The sequence below is a fragment of the Magnolia sinica genome, chromosome 7 (genome assembly GCF_029962835.1).
Source record: "Magnolia sinica isolate HGM2019 chromosome 7, MsV1, whole genome shotgun sequence".
NCBI classification, from domain to species: Eukaryota; Viridiplantae; Streptophyta; class Magnoliopsida; order Magnoliales; family Magnoliaceae; genus Magnolia; species Magnolia sinica.
The window spans coordinates 92,529,934-92,550,441 of record NC_080579.1 but is presented as its reverse complement, the minus strand read 5'-3'; the positions used below and the strand labels follow the sequence as shown (position 1 = coordinate 92,550,441).

At 42.6% G+C, this 20,508-nt stretch overlaps 1 protein-coding gene across 1 annotated transcript; it reads right to left on the bottom strand.

Annotated features, from left to right (window-relative positions):
• Positions 1-3,150: 3,150 nt before the first annotated feature.
• On the bottom strand, positions 3,151-16,546 carry LOC131252177 (trimethyltridecatetraene synthase-like). Its single transcript, XM_058253042.1, is given in 3 exon segments — positions 3,151-3,805; positions 9,161-9,164; positions 15,882-16,546. Coding segments are annotated over 3 exon segments (1,287 nt in total). The 5' UTR covers positions 16,532-16,546; the 3' UTR covers positions 3,151-3,172.
• Between the last annotated feature and the right edge of the window lie 3,962 nt (positions 16,547-20,508).

The following is a 20,508-nucleotide window of genomic DNA, read 5'->3' as shown; positions in this document are numbered from 1 at the left end:
GACTGGGCTCAGGCTTAGCAAGACTCTTATTGAATAGGCCTGACTTTTGAGGCAAGTATGTTTTCCTTGATTGCATAGCTAAAAGACTACACAATCAAGGTTGAGATTAGGTTGGCTCGGATTGCATTTGGTCCCATTTCAAAATTCACTGCATCTATGGGCCCACATTAATGCATGTGTTCTATCTATGCTGTTCATCCATTACACGTGACAATCTAGTTGTATACATGTGCAAGTAATCAAAATTAATTGTAGTCCATTGATTATAATTTTATCGCCCACCAAACATGGTTTTCACTCAATACAATGTTTTTCCTAGAGAAGAAAAATCTCATAATATCAAATGTGAGATTGAATGGTCAAAATACCATGGTATTTCCAAACACGCTATCATTTTGCAATAATAGTGTTAATTTCATATAATGCAATTCCATATAATTTAATCCGGTGGACCAAACAGGCCAGCGACTCGGACTCATTTGGTCCTGAGTCAACTAGGTAGGGGTTCATATTAATGAACCGGATAGGATTACTGAGCCCAATTGATTGAGGTGAGTCGTATCAGACTCATCTGTCTTAAAACCATACTCGATGGGGCATCTTGTGTGCGGTTTGGATTTCGCATGCATGGCATACATATGTACATGTGCCAGAGCAGTAAATCACCACTCTCCCCATTTTTTATTTTTTATTTTTAATTGAAAAACTAGGCCAGGAGAAGTTATTTTATTTTATATTTGAACATGTCGGCTAGTGGGCCATCCTAAGATCATCTCCACAAAATCCTATAAGATTTTAAAATTGAAATGTACATTAGGCTCGAACAAGCCTTTCACCTCAGCCAGTAGCAGTTGAAGAGTCCCATCATAGAAATAAAGAAATATATCCACCCTTCAACAATCCAATAAACATGAAGGATGGATGGGCGTTCGAGTACCCACAGGTGGTGAAATTCCACTAGCGTGAGTGTGTGGGGGTGTGTGTGCGTGTGTAAAAAAAAAAAAAAAAAAAAAAAAAGGAGGATGGATGGGCTCCTCATGTGTCTGTCTTTTTACACTGCACAAGAAATAGTATCATTTGCTTTTCCTTCTTTGACGGCTGAAAGGATTCCAAGTATACGGCCCCCCAAGCTACCTGCGAAGAATGAATCAAAATACAATAAAGCCATCCATCCGATGAAACCTACCATGTATGGCTTAGGTTTAAAAGAAATAACACCAAGTAAACAATTCTATAAATTTGTTAGGTGGCCATTGTTAAACCCTACGAGACTATATTATGAAAATTGTAATATAGTTATGTCACTTGTAGTAATAAAAATTAATATAGTTATGTCACTTGTAATAATAAAAATATATATGGAGAAATCTTAACGTCTTAATAAATTTTTAAAAAAAATAATATTATGATAACATTATTTTGATCAATGTCAACATTTTTCTACAAATTATGGTGCTCTATAAGGAGTAACTTAAGTTTGACAGGTATAATTAATATATATTGAAAAGCAAATGAAAAAAAAATAAAAAATCATAGGTCATTAGTGATGAAAAGATTAGTAGTACGAGTAGTCAAACATTTCCGACTTCTAAAATATAAATGGTTTACAATTCTAATGAATAACGAATGATCTAGTAACACTTCTAGTGCCCGTGATGTCAATTGAAATGTCAACTACAGCTCTTTCCCTTGGTACATAACATTATAGATAGGAGTTCAACCCTTACTTTTCCGATGCCTTTAAATATTTCTGCGGTAAAAATGTGTATCATACGATGAGTTGGATCTCTACAAATCTTCCATTATTCTATATATTCATGTCATATTAGTAAAATAAATAAGTAATAGTTTTCACAATATCATATTTTATAGTTTAACAACTCTCAAAATGATAATAGAAAATGAAGGAAGCTAACACACATATTCATTGGATTAAGATTGTCAAGAGAAATGATGTATATGATTGCCTTATAAACAAGTTTAATCTTTGAAAGATAAGCCATCTAAACTAGGGTCCACTAAATAAATGGATGTGATTGATGTATCAGCCTATCACATCTAGTCACCCATCCATCTACTGGGCCGTGGCATAGATGGATCATATTTCGCAATAGATCACTTACTAGAAATTACAAGAGAAATCTAATTGACTGGTGGTCTTCAAAACAATGGTAGAAAAGAAAAGTAGTTAACGGTCAAATATTCAACTAGATAAATTGTAAAACAATGGTGCATATGATTCTCCAATTGGTTTGATTTTTAAACATAAACCATCCAAACTGGGCCCCACTCAATGAATGGATCTGCTTGAGACTGGAAGGATGGCTGTTGCGCAGCACGCCAACAACACAGTGAACCGAGATCTAATCTCTGGTCTCACCCACAAATGATAAACAAGAAGAAATATATACTAGAAATATAATCAAAGCATTTCAAACGAACCACAAGACAAGATATACGTGGAAAAATTCCAAACAAGAGTAAAAAACTACAGATGCAAACTTCCAATATAAAGAAAAATAAAGATTACAAGGCAATATACTAACATTTCCTTTGGAAGTATAAAGAAAACCCTTTACCTATACCTTAGAATTATTTCTCATACCTTAGAAAAGCCCTAGGGACACCTATTTATAGTTTAGGCAATTTCCTTTTCGCACTTCTGCGAAAACCGACCCAAAAATCCGCAGTCCGCATCAAATCCGGAAACGAATCTGCGTAACCTCGACTGGTCGAGCAGGCGGCTCGACTGGTTGAGCGGACCCCTCGACCGGTCGAACATGGACCACGACCGGTTGAGCACCTCGGAACCTAAAAACTGATGCTCGTTGGACTTTAAGTTGAGTCAGTCCACGACTAGTCGAGCGGCCCCTCAGATGTGGCTCCATATCTCAACAATGGCTTCATCATATTCATGTTCTTCCTACTCCACATTACCACACCCATCTCACAAATGTGCCCATTTGCTGTGGGTGGGCCCCACAACATGTATAATGTCTCGAACCTCACTATATTGTGACAAAACTAATATTTTAGGCAACCTAATACGTGTATTGTTCTCATCATTCAACACATACAAATACAACATTAGCAAAATCAACATAGTACACATGTGGGTATTAAGTACCTACTAAGTGTGATTAAGCCCTTAAACTATGAAAATTGTCAGTAATCACTCGCGGTATACATGAGCCGGAAGCCGGGGCTCGACCACAGTCACGAGCAGGTTCTTCTTAGGCGTTGATAGGCCAAAGATTTCATCCATGTTCAAATCCTTAGGCATCATTTTTCCAGGGAGCTTCCATTTGAATCCATGCAAGAGATTAGCCAAAGTAAGCTGGATTACCTTAAGCCCTAAGTTATAGCCTCGACACATCCTCCTCCCTGATCCAAATGGTAACAATTCAAAATCCTGACCCTTCACGTCGATTACCCGACTGATCATGAACCGCTCCGGTTGGAACTCGTTCGGGCTGTCCCAAATCATGGGGTTCTGTCCAATGGTCCATATGTTAACAAGTGCCCGGGTCCCTGCTGGAATATCATAGCCATCAATGGTGCAATCCTCTCTGGCAAGGCGGGTCACGAGGATTGGCGCCACTGGGTGCATCCTCATCGTCTCTTTCATGATCGCTTCGATGCAGGGCAGGTGGGCCACGTCCATCTCTTTGACCCATCGATGTTGGCCGATCACTCTATCCAGCTCTTCCATTGCTTTCTCAAAAATTTCCAGCTTTTTCAATAGCTCTGATATGGCCCACTCAACCGTAATGGCCGAGCTCTCAGTGCCGCCGGCGATTAGGTCCTAGATCAATGGTTAAAACACAACATTTAATATTATAAGCACCTAGTAATGTGAACAATTTAAAAAGCTTAATTCACATTTGATTACTGATATCACATATGGAATGGCATATGTTTTATATTAATAACATTCAAATCTATATACCAAGATTAATTTTCAAATCTTCCCTTCTATAATTTGATAGATCGAGAATGGTGGACCCACCTTTTAACTGCTCACTAAAGAAAATCACACCAACCATGCACCATGGCCCACGCATGGCCCAGATGCGAATATGAATTAACATGTGTTAGTGATGCCGGACAATTAACTAATTGCTCTAAAAGCTTGAATTGACAGAGCATGGCGAATCAATCCATTTATCTCATAGCCCAGGCCCTACATCTCATTGGTTAGGACTTTGGCCGAACCTCTTTGTGGGCCCCACATCACATAGGTATTGCCTCACACGAGCCACCTGCCTCACACGAGTAGGGCCCACCTCACACGAGTCACCTGACTCATACGGGCCGCCCACCTCGAGTGTACCCCTGCATCCCACAGGCCACCCATTCAAGCCTGGTATGAAAATGCCCCTGTATTAGTTAGTGAGCCACTTCAAAATAGGAAACGGACGGAAAATAAGCATAGTAATCCCAATGGGTCCCCCTAAAATAAGCAAGGGACCCACAATGAAGTCCTGCCTACCTGTCACTTGACCCCAACTCGGTTGATTTGGACCGTCCAACCAGTTGGGCCTCACCTAGGATTACTAGTGGCCCAGATATCACTTCGAAAGTGCACTCTCACTCGTGATATTGAGACACACGAGTGTAAGATTGGGCCATTCAGCAGGCAATCCTCAATGCGTGTACGACACCTGATGATCATATACGCTTGGGTCGTTTTAGATATAGTCATCACCACATTCGGGATCTCAAGACGAACGGCTCTGATCCCTCACAAATGTGCATTGCTGGCACTCGGGGGAGTGCAATTAGTATTAGCGCTCTGACATGTTGGAGCTGGGGGCTCACAAGTGACACTCACTACTGGATGGTGCTCTGTGGGCCCCACCATAATGTTAAGGATGTGTTGGATTTTTTATTTACCATTGTAAATAGAGGTAAATAAATAATCACTATTTACCATTTGAATTACAAAACACTGTGCTTGGGACTTTGAACTTTGATGTGCTTGACACTACGACTAAGGAGAAATTTTTAAATTTGTAGGGCCCACTGTGATGTACGTGCCTGATCCACACCATCCATCCATTTTAACAACTCATTATATAGTATGAGCCTAAAGTTGGGTCCCTACGCTTTCCTGGGTGGTAGACTCCCAGGAGTTTCAACACCAGGTCAAGGGTTCGAGTACCCACCATTGGTGAAATCCCACGGCGTGCGTGTGAAAAAAAAAAAAAAAAGTTGAAGCAGATCCAAAGTTCAAGTGGACCACACCACAAGAAACAAGCGAAGTTAAATGGCTACCATTGGAAACTTTTTCGGCGGGCCACAAAAGTTTTGGATCAAGGTGATATTTGTGTTTTCCCTTCATCCATGTCCACGTGACCATATGAACAGGTTGGATCACAGATACACATCACTGTTAGACTCATGGATGGTTTCACCTTTTAACAAGGTTAGTCATTATTTCTCCCATTTCCTTCCTGTGGTGTGGTACACTTAAGCTAATAATCTCGTCATTTTTGTCTCATGCCCTAAATTGATTTGGTACAATGGATGGATGACACGGATCAGACACATACATCACTATGGGACCCATAGATTTCATTCAAGCATTCTCATCAGTTTTTTGATAAGGCAGTTTTAAAATTTTAGTAGATACTCTAACAATTCACTTTCTTTCAAACAGCCGCAGGAGGTGATAATCACTTATTTACCATCATTTACATTAGTAAATAGAAAAACAAACACTAAAATAGTTAAAATATGAGCTGTATTAGGATATACATTTCGAGAATTCCCCAAACATGTACATTGAAAATCCTTGTCAATGACCTCTCAAATCTGAAAAGTTATCAACTCTGTCATAAGTAATTGTGTCGGAAAAATTGTCCACTAGCCCTTGCCATGCATACACCAGAGATGAGAGAGAGTCTAAGGAATGGATGATGTATTTTAGGTGGGACATGGGAATTAAAGGCTAGGTACATGGTAACGTACCATGATACAGCATCTTCAGTTTGTCATGCAGCTAGGCTTAAAAGGATCATATGTCCTGCCATGCTTATTGGTCAAATTCTTGTGACCTAAAGCTTTATGAGGCCTCCTGTGGTATATATTAATGTGAAATCTATTTCACCGTCAATGTCACTACTCTCGTTTGAAAATAGAAGCCCTAAAGCAAACCTAATATAAGACTCAAAGTGAGCTTCGTTGCAAGAAATTGTAGAGATTCAATGCTGACGTTCCTTGGGTGCGTAGAGGTTCGTATCAGACTAATATTTTTGTTTTTCTGGATGACATAAAAACATCACCATGGCCAGCATAAAGGTTTCAATAGTAACATTTCTATAGCCACTGTTGTTTCTTGTGGCATGGCTACTGAGAAAATAGTGATAATGGAAGAAACCACGATCCAATTAAACAGAAAAATCAAAACAAGCTTGATGCACGTATTAGATATGCTTTCCTTAAAGCATAAATAACTTTTAGGATATGATAAGCCTTGAAAGTTCTGCTGCAATGATCACAAAGTTATCATAATTAGAATTCGCCATGCAGTTTGCACAAATTCTAATTAATAAGAAAACATATAACCCACTTAGCATGCTTGTAAAGAGAAAATGACAGAGATTCCAATATAGAGAATTTCTGTCTTTGGAAAGAGCAATGTAATTTATGATAAATTCTCAAATTTCACAGGATTTTATAGACAATAAAAGGCCATGCATTTTCGCAATGAAACGCTTTTTAAAATATGCATTCGTAACCATTTGCAATGATCATGTCTTTTATGAAGAGAGGTGACTCAACTCAAAAATAATTTTTACAAAGATATGCACACTTTACGTCAAGCTAGACTTTTTCTCTCTCTCTCTCTCTATTCTCTAAGTGAGAATATAAGAGATCTCAAAGCCTATAAAACTTCTTAACTCTAAGTAATGTATGACTAAATATTTTCAAAGAATTTTCACTTTTTCAAAATTTTGAATTTAAGTGGAGAAAGTGCACATAGAAAAGCTCTAACATTTCTATTATTTTAATTAACCAAACTCAATTGATATAAAATCTCATCAGTGGCCCACTTGAGTTTTTTTTTATCAGCCGCATATTTTATCCCATCTTACAACAAATTGGTGGAATTGATGGACAATCGATCCACGCCAACATAGTATGCCCCATACTGGTAAATTTATAGGAGTTAATGGTAAACTTACAAGAGTTTCAACACCACGTCATGGGTTCAAGTATACATCTATTACCGTGAAAAACAATAATGGTGCGAGTGAGTAGGTGTGTTGGGGTGGAGTGCGCGTGTAAAAATAAAATGTACCCAGAGCGCACGTTAGAAAGTCAACGTTTCTTAAAACGAGGATGAAAAAAAAAACTTCGGTACTGTGGAAAAATGTGATTGGCGATAAGCGTGCACTTGAAGATTATAAATGATTTTGACTGGTTCCGTGGGGCCATTGTGATGTATGTCTTTTATTTAAAAAATCATTTTACAGTAGGAATTTAAAAAAAAAAAAAAAAACAGATCCAAAGCTTAAGTGGACCACGTATTTGGGAGTAAACGACCACCGTTAAAAACTTTTCAAAAGCTGTAGAGGTTTTGATAAGTTGATATTTGTGTTTTTCCTTCATCCAGGTTTATATGACCTTATCAACTGATAGGATGGGAAATAAACATCAAGTTGGCATTAGGAAGGTTTCAACAGTGAAAATTATTATAACCAATGCTTCTTGTACTGTGGTCCAGTTGAGTATTGGATCTGCCTAATTTTTGGTCTCATACCTTAAAATCATTTATCAAAATGGTGGACGGCGTGGATAAAATTCATACATCACAGTGGGCCCCACAGACAGCCTGCCCGGACCGAGTCGATCCAGAGGGATCAGGACGCAATCCGCATCCCCACTGACTGACTGTCATTTGTTGGAAGGTCAATCCAAATGTCCTTTTCAACAAAGATGCGTCCGCCAATCAATGGTTGGGACGAATCTAATATTTAATGGGTTACACAATTTAGACGGATTAACTTGAGTTCATCTATATTTCTAAGTGCCCGCGTATCAAGCGTCATGCCATTCCAGAGTAACAGATTACTACCCTTAAAATATAAAAAAATAAAAATTGAAGCCTACGGTGGGATGCTCAGTCTCAGATCATGATCTAACAGAAATGAGAGAAAATTTTGAGCCTGATGATCCATTCCGTACGAGTGGGTCCCATGGTTTGGTAATCGAGACAGTTGACCTAGCACTTAAAACATGGATCCCAAAATCTCCCAGGTCGGAAGATCATGAACCCTCGGATCAATGGCCTACAAATTCACGGTTAGAAGAGAAAATACAGCCACAGCACGAGAAAGGACAAAGATGCGACGGCTAGGATGTTCCATCTCAAGTACTTTTGGGTCATAAACCATCCACAGTGGGGCCCATCAATTCAACAATCGATCAATGAACCACGGTCCAAATTTGAATCAGGGCCTTATAATTTCTCTACAAATGATGCATGATCCTGCTTGGCATGACATACTCCCTACAGATCGAGCGGCCCACCATGAACGAACTGTAATAATTCTTCCACACCTGACCAAACACAGCACGAACTGGTAGGCCACCCATCATACAACTAGTGGGGCCCACCATAATCCAACGCACCGATCATTCCTACATAGTCTATACACGATCATATATATATATATATGGGAAAAGGTTCTATGTGGTCGAGCTCATGGGAACTTCCCATGAGGTCGAGTTGTGTGGCCCCACCGTGATGTGTTTCGAACATCAACACCGTTAAGGAACTCAGGTGGGCTATACTATCTAAAATCATGTGAAGACATGCCTAAAACATATAAAAGCACTTGGTGGGGTCCACCTGAATTTGAATGCATCTGAAACTTGGTCTGACCCCTCATCCAACTGGGACACACATACTGGATGGGCTGAATTTGTGAACGGCATCTCAGTGGGCCCAACGAATGATTATGAATGTTTTAATGAAGTGTAGCCCCTCTCAACTTCTATATGTCGTGTGCCCCACACTAGTCATGGATTGACTTGATTTTAAGACCTAGGCTCACCATGGAATGGTGCATCTGACTAATGGGGGTAGATGTTTGACACGCATATATATATAAGGTTCTATGCGGTCATGGGAACTTGCCATGAGGACGACCTGTGTGGGCCCCACCTTGATGCATGTCGAACATTAACATTAACATTAACACCGTGCATTTAATGGATGAAAATCTCAAAAATCAGCCATATATGGAACTTAGATGGGTAATACCATCTAAAATCATGAAGACATGCTTAAAACATATAAAAGCACCTGGTGGGTCCCATCTAAAATTTGAATGCGTCTGAAACTTGGTCTAACCCCTCATCCAAGTGCGACACATATAATGGATGGGCTGGATGTAAGCCCCGTATCCTAGACCGTACCTTTCCATAGACTTCCGCGGTCTTTTCGGTCGAATTCCGGCAACCTTCGACCCTCAACCGGTATTTGCGCGCGACCCTGATTCACTTGCCATCAACCCGAATCGACTCGACCCAAGACTTATTCCCCTGCGACCGCGCCGTCGCCGCGGTTCCGATGTCGCATCTCACGCGCCGAGACGATACCCGAGTCAGGAGATGTGGGCTCGTGTTCATTTCAAGAGAAACCCTGCGCGTTGCGATCCCAAGAGAATGTCCCATCAATCGCATCAAGTGTCAAGTACTCTATCCCATCATGTCAAGTACAAACACTCATCCCCAAGCAACATCTAAAGTCAACACACTCTCTCTCCACCCATCAAGTACACCTATCCATCACTCACATCTCTCACCTATCACCTCTCTCTCTCTTCCTCATTTCTCTCTTATTTCTCCCAAGCTCCATGAGAGCAACTCTTGTCCAAGTTTTTCTCCATTTTTTCACCCACCATGAAGCTTCATACCCCATCATCCAACCTCTAAAATCCAATCTCAATCATTGATTCTTTCTCCTTGGAGCTAGATTGCCCTAGTGCGGAAGAAGGAGTAGTAGTTTTGAAGGTGGATGCTTCTTTCTCCCACTCTCTCTTTCCTTATTTCTTTGTGATGGTGTTTCCTTATTTCTTTGTGATGGTGTGGTCATGTGGCCCACTCGGATGGACCCCACATTGATGTATGTCTTATCCTCATTGTCCAACCTTGTGGTGGCCCACCTAGGCAACACATCTGTAGGTGGGGCCCACCTTAAATAATGTATTATATTCAACCGTCCAGTGTCCAGAGACACTGAACGTGGTCTGTGAAGTGTGAGCAGACGGTGAGTGTATAAAAAAAATAAAAATAAATAAAAAAATAAAAATGCATGTACTTTGTTTTTAGCTTTTAGGTGGACTGCCCATACAGGCCCCACCTTGATGCATTGAGCCCATCCAAGCCGTCCATTCCATTCCTTAGATGGTTTTAGGCGTTGAGCCGAAAAATGGGACCAATCTGACTTTCAGGTGGGCCATAGCATAATAAATAATATATTTATCGTTGAAACAACCTCCATGTTTCTATACACCGAAATATGCTCAATATTGAGCTTATTTTGCTTGTCTTGAGCCATGAAAGGCCATTGGACGGGGTGGATTCACCTAATGCGGGCCCCACACGTGATATACCGCGAGAAAAAAAAAAGAGGAGATGCAGTAGCTGCGCTGCTGCTGTCAGAAGGCAGCAGGCGTTGCCTGCCACCAGTCGACGGGCGGGCGGACACCAACCCACGGCTCTAGCCGTGGGCCCCACCTTGATGTTTATTTGTCATCCAACCCGTTCACGAGGTGGGCCACTCTCGGCAGTGGGTCCCCTCCAAATTTCAGCTCCATGTACAGCTCAAGTGGCCCACACTGCAGGAAACAGTAAATTGAATTTCTGCCATTGAAACCTTTTTGTGGGCCACAGAAGTTTTGGATCACCATGAAATTTGTTTTGCCATTTCATCTAAGTCCGTGTGACCTTATTAAGGGGTTGGATTACAAATAAATGTTATAGTGGGCCCCATGTGGAACCCACCATTGATGTACGTATTCTCTTCACACCGTCCACGGCTGTGGACGGTGGAAGCTACCCTGGTGCATGTGCTGTGTCCGCACCGTCCACAGCACTGGACGGTGGGACCCACCTGATGATGTATGCGTCCTTGCCCCATCGGCCACACCACTGGACGGTGGGACCCACTATGATGTACGTGTTCTATCCTTGCCATCCAGCCGTCAGTCAGGTGGGCCACCCCGCAAAAGCAGAGTGGATTGAACGTCAACCATTGAAATCCATCTGGGGTCTTCACTGAAGTTTGGATCATTATGTAATTTATTTATTTTTCTTTTTCTCAGGTCTGTATGACCTTATTAATGTTGGATGGAAAATAAATGTTATGGTGGGCCACACATGTGGACCCACCTTATGAAGCAAATTGGTTGGCGTGCAACATACCAGCTACGTAGCTGGTGTATGTGACGTCACCAAGATATGTGGGCCCCACCTATTGCACCCTCACCGTCCACCTATGGGACCCACCATGATGCATGGGTTGCATCCAAACCGTCCAACCAATTTGAAAGCTCATTTTATGGCAGGGGCTAAAGAATGAGTCAGACCTATGGTTCAAGTGGATCCCCACCACTGTTATTTGAAGTAAAGATCGGTTGATCTATACTTGTGGCCATCCATTAAGGCCCACCTTGATATTTATAAGGCCCATTTGAGGAGGCCATCTTAATGTAGTTATGGCCCATCTACTGAGACCCACCTTGGCATATATATGAGGCCCATGTGATTAGGTTCACCTTGATGTATTTGTGGCCTGTTGTTAAGACCCACCTTGATACACATAAGACCCATGAGATTAGGCCCATTTGATGCATCCTACGGCCCACGGGATTATGGCCCATTGCAATGTACATAAGGGCCATTAGCGCGGCCCATTGATGTGGCCCACTTGATGAATATAAGGCCCATGTGATTTGGCCCATTTGATGTATTTAAGACCCAATGGGATGTACTTAAGGTCCATTGCAATATGTGATCCCAACATAGTTTATGTAATGATGTTTATGACAGTCGTGCCTTGGGAGCAATGTTGGTTTGACGTCTACATTGCACGTTTAAATGTTTGGTTAAACGCCCACATTACGACTCTCCCTAGGGCCCATTGATAAGCCCAACTTGTTGTGTATGAGGCCCATGTGTAGGGCCCATCTGTGATGCATATTAGGCCCAGGTGTAGGACCCATCCATTGTGATGTGTTCGAGGCCCATGGGAGTGGCCCAATGTGATGTATATGTGGCCCATGGTGATGTATATGTGGCTTGTGTTAGAGGCCGACTATGATGTGTATATTAGGCTAATGGTACGGCCCAATGTATCGACTCATCGTGATGTGTAAGCTCACGTGCTACATGTGTGAGGCCCACCTATGATGACTATTTGAGGCCACTTATTGGATATTTGGGCCCACCTTATGTTTGACTCTATGTGGACACTGCTTGGGAGCAGTATTGGTTGAATGTCCACATTGATGGGCAATGATGGTTAAATATCTACATCTCTTAGGCCTAGATAGGCCCATTCTCATCGCTCTCTAGTGGGTTAACCCAAACACTTCGGCTCCGTTGATATTGTTTGATCCATCATCGGCCGTTCATCTATGAACTTCGCCTTGCAACGAGGCCGATTTACCGATTTTGATTATCGATCGATCCCGATTGTCGTGACCGATTTGCCGACTCTGAGTATCGATTGATCCCGATTGTCGTGACCGATTTGCTGACTTTGATTATCGATCGATCCCGATTGTCGTAACCGATTTACCGACTCTGAGTATCGATCGATCTCGATTGTCATGACCGATTTGCCGACTCTGATTATGAATCGATCCCGATTGTCATGACCGATTTGCCGACTCTGATTATGGATCGATTCCAATTGTCGTGACCGATTTGCCGACTCTGAGTATCGATTGATCCCGATTGTCGTGACCGATTTGCCGACTCTGATTATGGATCGATCCCGATAGTCATGACCGATTTGCCGACTCTGAGTATCGATCGATTCCGATTGTCATGACCGATTTGCCGACTCTGATTATGGATCGATCCCGATTGTCGTGACCAATTTGCCGACTCTGATTATGGATCGATCCCGATTGTCGTGACCGATTTACTGACTCTGTGTATCGATCGATCCCGATTGTCGTGACCGATTTGCCGATTCTGATTATCGATCGATCCCGATTGTCATGACCAATTTGCCGACTCTGATTATGGATCGATCCCGATTGTCGTGACCGATTTGCCGACTTCGATTATGGATCGATCCCGATTGTCGTGACCGATTTGCCGACTCTGTGTATCGATCGATCCCGATTGTCGTGACCGATTTGTCGATTCTGATTATCGATCGATCCCGATTGTCGAGGCCGAGTATTGAAGCCGATTTCGATTGTCAAGGTCGATTGTATAAGCCGACTCCGATTGTTGAGGCCGATTCCGAGTATCAATTCCGATTATCGAGACCTATATGATGTATATGTGAACCGTAGTCGAGGCCTACTATGATGTATTCATGGCCCATGGGCAAGGCCCATTATGGTGTATTCTTGGCCTATGGGCAAGGCCATTGTGATATGTATTAGGCCCATAACGTATGATGCATTTGATGTATTCGTGACCCATGTGTAGGGCTCACATTCCATGTATTTGAAGCCTATGAGCAAGGCCCACTTGTTGTGTATATGTGGCCGTTGAGTAAGGCCCATGGTGTTATATATTAGGTCCTTGTGTGAGGCCATGAGTTTACTATATATTAGGCTTTATGTGGGCCACTCCTTGGGGGTAATGTTAGTTAAATGTCTACATTATTGAGGCCGATTATCGATGCCGATTGTCGGTGCCAGTTATAGATACCGATTATGAGTTTATGACAGCATAGCATCACGATACATGGCCATACGCATTATCTGCATGTTTGTTATGAGATGTGGTTGACCATTGCATATGACATTGGGTATATTGTTATGAGACTCCCTGATAGGCGGAGATTGTCTCACATGAGTGCACGGTATGCGTAGGATTGATGCATGACTGGATTGTATGACTCATACATTTTGCATTGTGTATTGTGATTACTGTACGCCCTAGCCACATCAAGCTCGTAGTTTCCACAGGTATTTCGTGGATGGCCAGATGGGACACCAAAAATCTATTCTACATGGGGTGTTATAGATATCCCTGGGTGAAAGTTCCTAAACCCTCTTGGTTCCAGAGGTTGCTCCAACGTCTATAACGAGTGGATGCATGAGCGCATGAGGGCCGTATACTGTTAAGCCGCGTCTCCCACTGTATCGTGGTCAGTTGGAAGGGGGTATGGCCTTACCTGCCTGAGAGGAGGGGGCAATGCTAGGCTGAGTCTGACCAGCTCGAGGAATAGGTCCGCTATTGACGAGTCGGGCCCGATATTGGCAGGCGGATAGTGAGGTCTCTTCCACTCACCTTGTTGCACACGATGGGGCGGCAATCTGGTCTGGAGTGTAATAGACCCCGGTAATTTCCCAGAGAGTAACCGTACTGATATGTGGACTTATTGAGCAGGAATTGCATATTCATTCATTCCTTCCTTCACTATCCACTCGGGTTGGTGATGCGTAACTATTTGTTACATGTACCTTCGCATGACCAAGATTTCGGTTGGGCGCGCGACTAACCTGAGATTAGGAGTTTACCACATTGAGTCTGACTATCCAAATTTAGGTATGGGACTGGTTTAGATAGAAGTCTTTTGTGGTGGACCCCGTAGTCTACCATACTACGTACTATCATCCCGACTTCACACTCCAGCATGGTCATTACATTCGCACCGTATATTACATTGCATCCGTAATACTTAGCATTTTGGGTTACTATGTTTCTGCATTTATATGGCTTAAACGGACTTAGCATGATTTACATCTTGCATTATACCCTTGGTATCTGATTTTTGGCTCTCTTTGACTCCCCATTTATATGACTGGTCTGAATTGCGTACTCTGATATCGTATTGACTCATGGGCATACCAGTATAATCTGCTTACTCTGATATCGTATCTTGTCAGTATTTCTATTTATTTCACTGTCTGATTCATGGCACTGTATTGTATACTTGGCACTTACCTTGTGCACATACTTTCACCACCCTCTAAGTTTTCTATAAGCTTATGCATGATAGATGCGTGCAGGTGTTATTAGTTTGCAGCAGCGTTGAGCTTGGAGCGTGCAGTTGTCTTCAGGAGCTTTGATTTCGATATATGTATTTTCCTTTCAGCATTGTACTCAAATGATTATATTAGTGGATATGTGATGATGATGTTACCTTTGTGAATTGGGTAATCTTGTGGTTATGCTTATTATGAGTTAAATGTACAAAAAAAATCCTCCTTACAGGATCCCAGGATCGGAATCTGGCGTATGGACGTTAGGAGCCGAGAATGGGGTACTACGGAGGCTGTCGGTACCGGATTCGGTGATCGGGATTCCTGCGAATCCGATTTTCAGGTTTGGGGTGTGACACTGGATTTGTGAACCACATCTTGGTGGGCCCAACAAATGATTATGAATATTTTAATGGAGGGTAACCCCTCTCAAATTTTGTATGTGGTGTGGCCCACATAAGTCACCAATGGACTTGATTTTTAAGCTCTAGGCCCACTGTAGAATGGTGCATTTGACTGATCATGGGTAGATGTTCGCCACGCATCATGTTGGGGCTCACACAACTCGACCTCATGGGAAGTTCCCATTAGCTTGACAGCATGGAACCTTTTCCCACACACACACACACACACACACACACACACATATATATATATATGTTAGAAAAAAAAATCATTCAAAATATCTATGTGAAGGCCTTGACGCCGCTTCGGTCAAGCTTGACTTCGAGATTCGGATCTTCGATGAGCTGCAGATGCACTTCAACCATATCTTTTGCCATATAATCCTTCACACCATGCCTCCTCTCATTATGTTCGTTGATCACATGCTCCAGAAACCGGTCCAGCTTCTTGCTAAGAGCTTTCATCCTCTTCACATACCCTTGCAAATCCAAGAACCCGATCCACGAGATCGAGTCCCTGATATTCAACACCCCACTAAGCAAGAACAGCTCATCAATCATCTTCTTAAATTCCTCCGGTGTCACAATCGGCGTCTCAGACGCTGATTCCTCAGTATATTTCTTCCCCAACACCATTCGACTTATAACGTTGAGACTAATGGTGGATAGATAGTCTTTCAGTGTAATAGCCTTCCCTGATGCAGCGAAGAGGCCACGAAGGAGCGCATGCGTTTCCTCCACACGTATGTACTCATACAAGTCGAGCCGCCTCGCACTGAAAAGCTCCATGATACACATCTTACGAGCCTGGCGCCAGTAGACCCCATATAAGGACCATGTAATGTCCGAGTAGTTATATGTCGTGTACTTGCTAGCTGCGGTCTTGGGTCGCGACGCGAAATTGAGATCTTAGGTCTTCAAGATCTATTTCGCCATCTCCACCTATGACCCACAACAATTGGGAATGACCCAAATTGGAGCTGCATCAGTGGTCCATACTTTTGCGATAGTTCAAGGATGGAACGGTGCAATAGTGGGCCGATGAGGTTAAGGTTGCCAATGATGAGCCATGGTTTTGGGCCGGGGGGAAGGTTGAGCTTCCGGTGATGGAAGCCACCCGTTAGTGATGGGATTTCCCCCTAGGCTCGACCGGTTGTGAGCAGTAGTGCTCGACTAGTCGAGCCCTGACTCGACTCAAAGTCCGGCGACTTTGGGTTTATTTTTTCCATAGTACTCGATCAGTCGAGGGAGGTGCTCGACCGGTTGAGTGGGCCACTCGACCGGTTGAGGACTCTGCTCGACAATCGAGGTTACACAGATTTGAGTCCGGATCTTGTGCGGACTGCAGAAATTTGAGGCGGTTTTGCAAGAGGTGCGAAAGGGAGTTTCCTAAACTATAAATAGGGGTCCCTAGGGCTTTTCTAGGATATGCAAGAGGTAATGCAAGAGGGTTTCCTAAAGCTTAGCAAGGGTTTATTAAAGGGTTTAGGGCTATCAAAGGTGTGTGTGAGAGAGAAAGAGAGAGGAAGCTTGTAAAAGGAAGGTTATGCTCATGGAGGTGATCTACTGTACAATCAACATCTCAGCGCTTCTACGTCCTCGTGATCGGTGAGATCTCTCTATTTTTCTTTTATTCTCTTATTGTTTATTCACTCCTGCATGAGTGAAGAAGGTTGTAACATTCTACTTCATAGTGGATTGTTAATCTAGATGAGATCCCGTGGTTTTTACCTCTTTGAGGGTTTTTCACGTAAAAATCTCTTGTATGGTATGGTTTATGCTTTGAATTATTTCATTGCTTTATTATCCCATAATTTTGGTTTGATTGGGAGGATAGATCCTAAAGTTTTGTGCAAGGCCCCCAACAAAGTGGTATTAGAGCTAAGTTCATTGAACGGAGTGTGATCGGTTCTGAATTATGGAAGGTGGCTCATCAAGGATGATCAGCCTCAATGGTTCTAACTGGACCATATGGACGGCTAAGATGGAGGACTTGCTTTATTGCAAGGACTTATATTTTCCAATTTTAGGCATATCAGCAAAATCCAAGGATATGTCTGATGATAATTAGAAGAAGTTGGACCGGACAGCGGTGGGGTTTATTAAACAATGGTTGGATGATTCTGTGTTCCACCATATGTCTACAGAGACCTTAGCCGCTAGCCTATGACTGAAATTGGAAGGACTGTATGAGAGGAAGACAGCCGGTAATAAAATCTTCCTGATAAGACGACTTATGAATCTCGAGTTCAAATATGGTGGTTCTGTGGCTGAGCACATGAATGAGATCAGCAATATATGAACTAACTCTCCGCTATGAAGATGGTCCTGGATGATGAATTGCAGGCTTTACTATTGCTTAATTCATTGCCTGACAGTTGAGAGACATTGGTGGTGTCTCTAAATAACTCCGCGCCAAACGAAAAAGTATCCATAGAACAGGTAACCAGTTGTCTCTTCAATGAGGAGACAAGGAGGAAGTCTCAGGGGTCTACTCAGCAAGAGGCCCTTGTGACACAGGAACGGGGGAAAGGAAAGAACAGAAAGGGCGAGAAGGCCCGAGATAAATCAAGAGGCAAGTCGTGTACCAGGAAGGATGTTGAATGCTGAAATTGTAGTAAGAATGTCCATTACAAGCATGAATGTCGTAAGAATAAGAACGACAAGAAAGGAAAAGGAAATGAGAAGGAAGATGAATCAGATTCCACTGCGATCGCTTCAGATGGCGACGTTGTAGTTATTCTTTCATCAGATCATGATGTTTGTCTCACGGCTTCGTGTCAGGACACTGACTGGGTGATTGACTCGAGAGCCTCTTTTCATGCGACTCCACGTAGAGACTTCTTCACAAGTTACAAGTCAGGTGACTATGAGACCGTGAAGATAGAAAATTCTAGCGTATAGAAGATCGTAGGGGTTAGTAATATTTATATGAAGACCGATGTGGGCTGCACATTAGTTCTCAGGGATGTGAGGCACATTCCAGATCTTCGTCCTAACTTGATGTCGACGGGAAGGTTGGATAATGATAGCTATGAAAGTCGGTTTGCTGGTGGGCGCTGGAAGCTCATAAAGGGTTCATTGATCGCAGCCAAAGAAAAGAAGTGTTGCACCCTTTAAAAGCCAAGTGTCAGTGTGTGCAAGGGTAGTTGAACGCAGCGGAAGATTCAGCTATTGACATGTGGCACAGGCGTCTAGGCTACATGAGTGAAAAAGGGCTTCAGGTACTAGCGAGGAAGCGACTCTTTCCAGATGTGATAGGTATACCTCTCAAAACCTGTATTGATTGTTTATCAGGGAAACAGCATAAAGTTTCATTTGTTAAATCTACTTCTCATGTTAATAAAGTGCATGCATTAAATTTAGTTTATTCTGATGTTTGTGGTCCTATGAGGATAAAAACCTTGGGTGGGGCATTGTATTTTGTCACTTTTATAGACGATGCATCTACGAGGGTTTGGGTTTATGCTTTGAAATCCAAAGACGAGGTCTTTGGTGTGTTTAAATTGTTTCATGCTATGGTCGAGAGAAAGACAGGTAGATCATTGAAGTGCATCCGCACTGACAATGGTGGTAAATACATTAGTGACTTTCATGAGTATTGCAAGTCCATGGGTATACGACATGAACAGACGGTTCCCAAGATAGCCCAGCAAAATGGTGTGGTTGAGCGAATGAATCGCACCATTATAGAGAGAATCAAATACATGTTATCCCATGTGAAATTGCCCAAGACGTTCTGAGAAGAAGTAATGCATATAGTAGTGTATCTGATAAACAGCTCTCCATCAGCCCTGTTGATTGGAGAAGTGCCTGAGAAGGTGTGGACTAAACAAGATCCATCGTACAGTCATCTCAGGTTGTTTTGATGCGAGGCATCCATTCACGTACCAAAGGACGAGAGGTCTAAGCTCAATATAAAGATCAAGCAGTGTGTATTCTTGGGGTATAATGATAAAAAATTCGGTTACAGATTGTGGAATCTGACCGAGAGGAAGCTCGTCAAGAGGAGAGATGTGGTTTTCTTTGAAGATCAGTGTATAAAAGACATTGATTAGTCAGAGAAGAACCAGCATAGTTCAGGTAAGCTAGAAGACATAGATCCTGTATTCCTTCTACGGTGCCTGATGACGGAGGAGTATAGCAAAATATAGAGGACAAGGGAATTCCTAAAGAAGATGGACCAGGGGAGCAACCCCTATCTGATCCACCTGTTAAACTACAGGTGAGGAGGTCATATAGGGACAGACAGTCGTCCAAGAGAAGAACCAGCCTAGTTCAGGTAAGCTAGAGGATATAGATTCTGTTATTCATGTCGTGGTGCCTAATGATAGGAGATTATAGCAAGGTACAGAGGACAAGGGAGTTCCTATAGAATATGGACCAGGGGAGCAGCCCCTATCTAATCCACCTGTTGAGTCATAGGTGAGAAGGTCATCTAGGGACAGACAGTCGTCCAAGAGGTACTCACCTTATGAGTACATTATGCTCACTGATGGGGAGAGCCAGAAGATTATTCTAAGGCCCTAGTCGACGAGCATAAGGGGGAGTGGTTGAAAGCTATGCAAGAGGAGATGGAATCCTTACATAAGAACCACACCTATGATATGGTGAAACTGCCTAAGGGCAAGAAAGCTCTGAGCAACAAGTGGGTGTTTAGAAAGAAGATTGAGCAGAAGATTTCATAGACAAGGTTTAACACTAGACTTGTAATGAAAGGGTTTGGTCAGAGGAAAGGCATAGACTTCGAGGAGATGTTTTCACCAGTGGTGAAGATGACATCCATTCGGGTGTTGCTTGGGTTGACGGGTAGCATGGATCTGGCGATATAACAGTTAAATGTTAAAACTGTCATCCTCCATGGTGACCTGGAAGAAGAGATCTACATGCACCAACCAGAGGGGTTCAAAGTC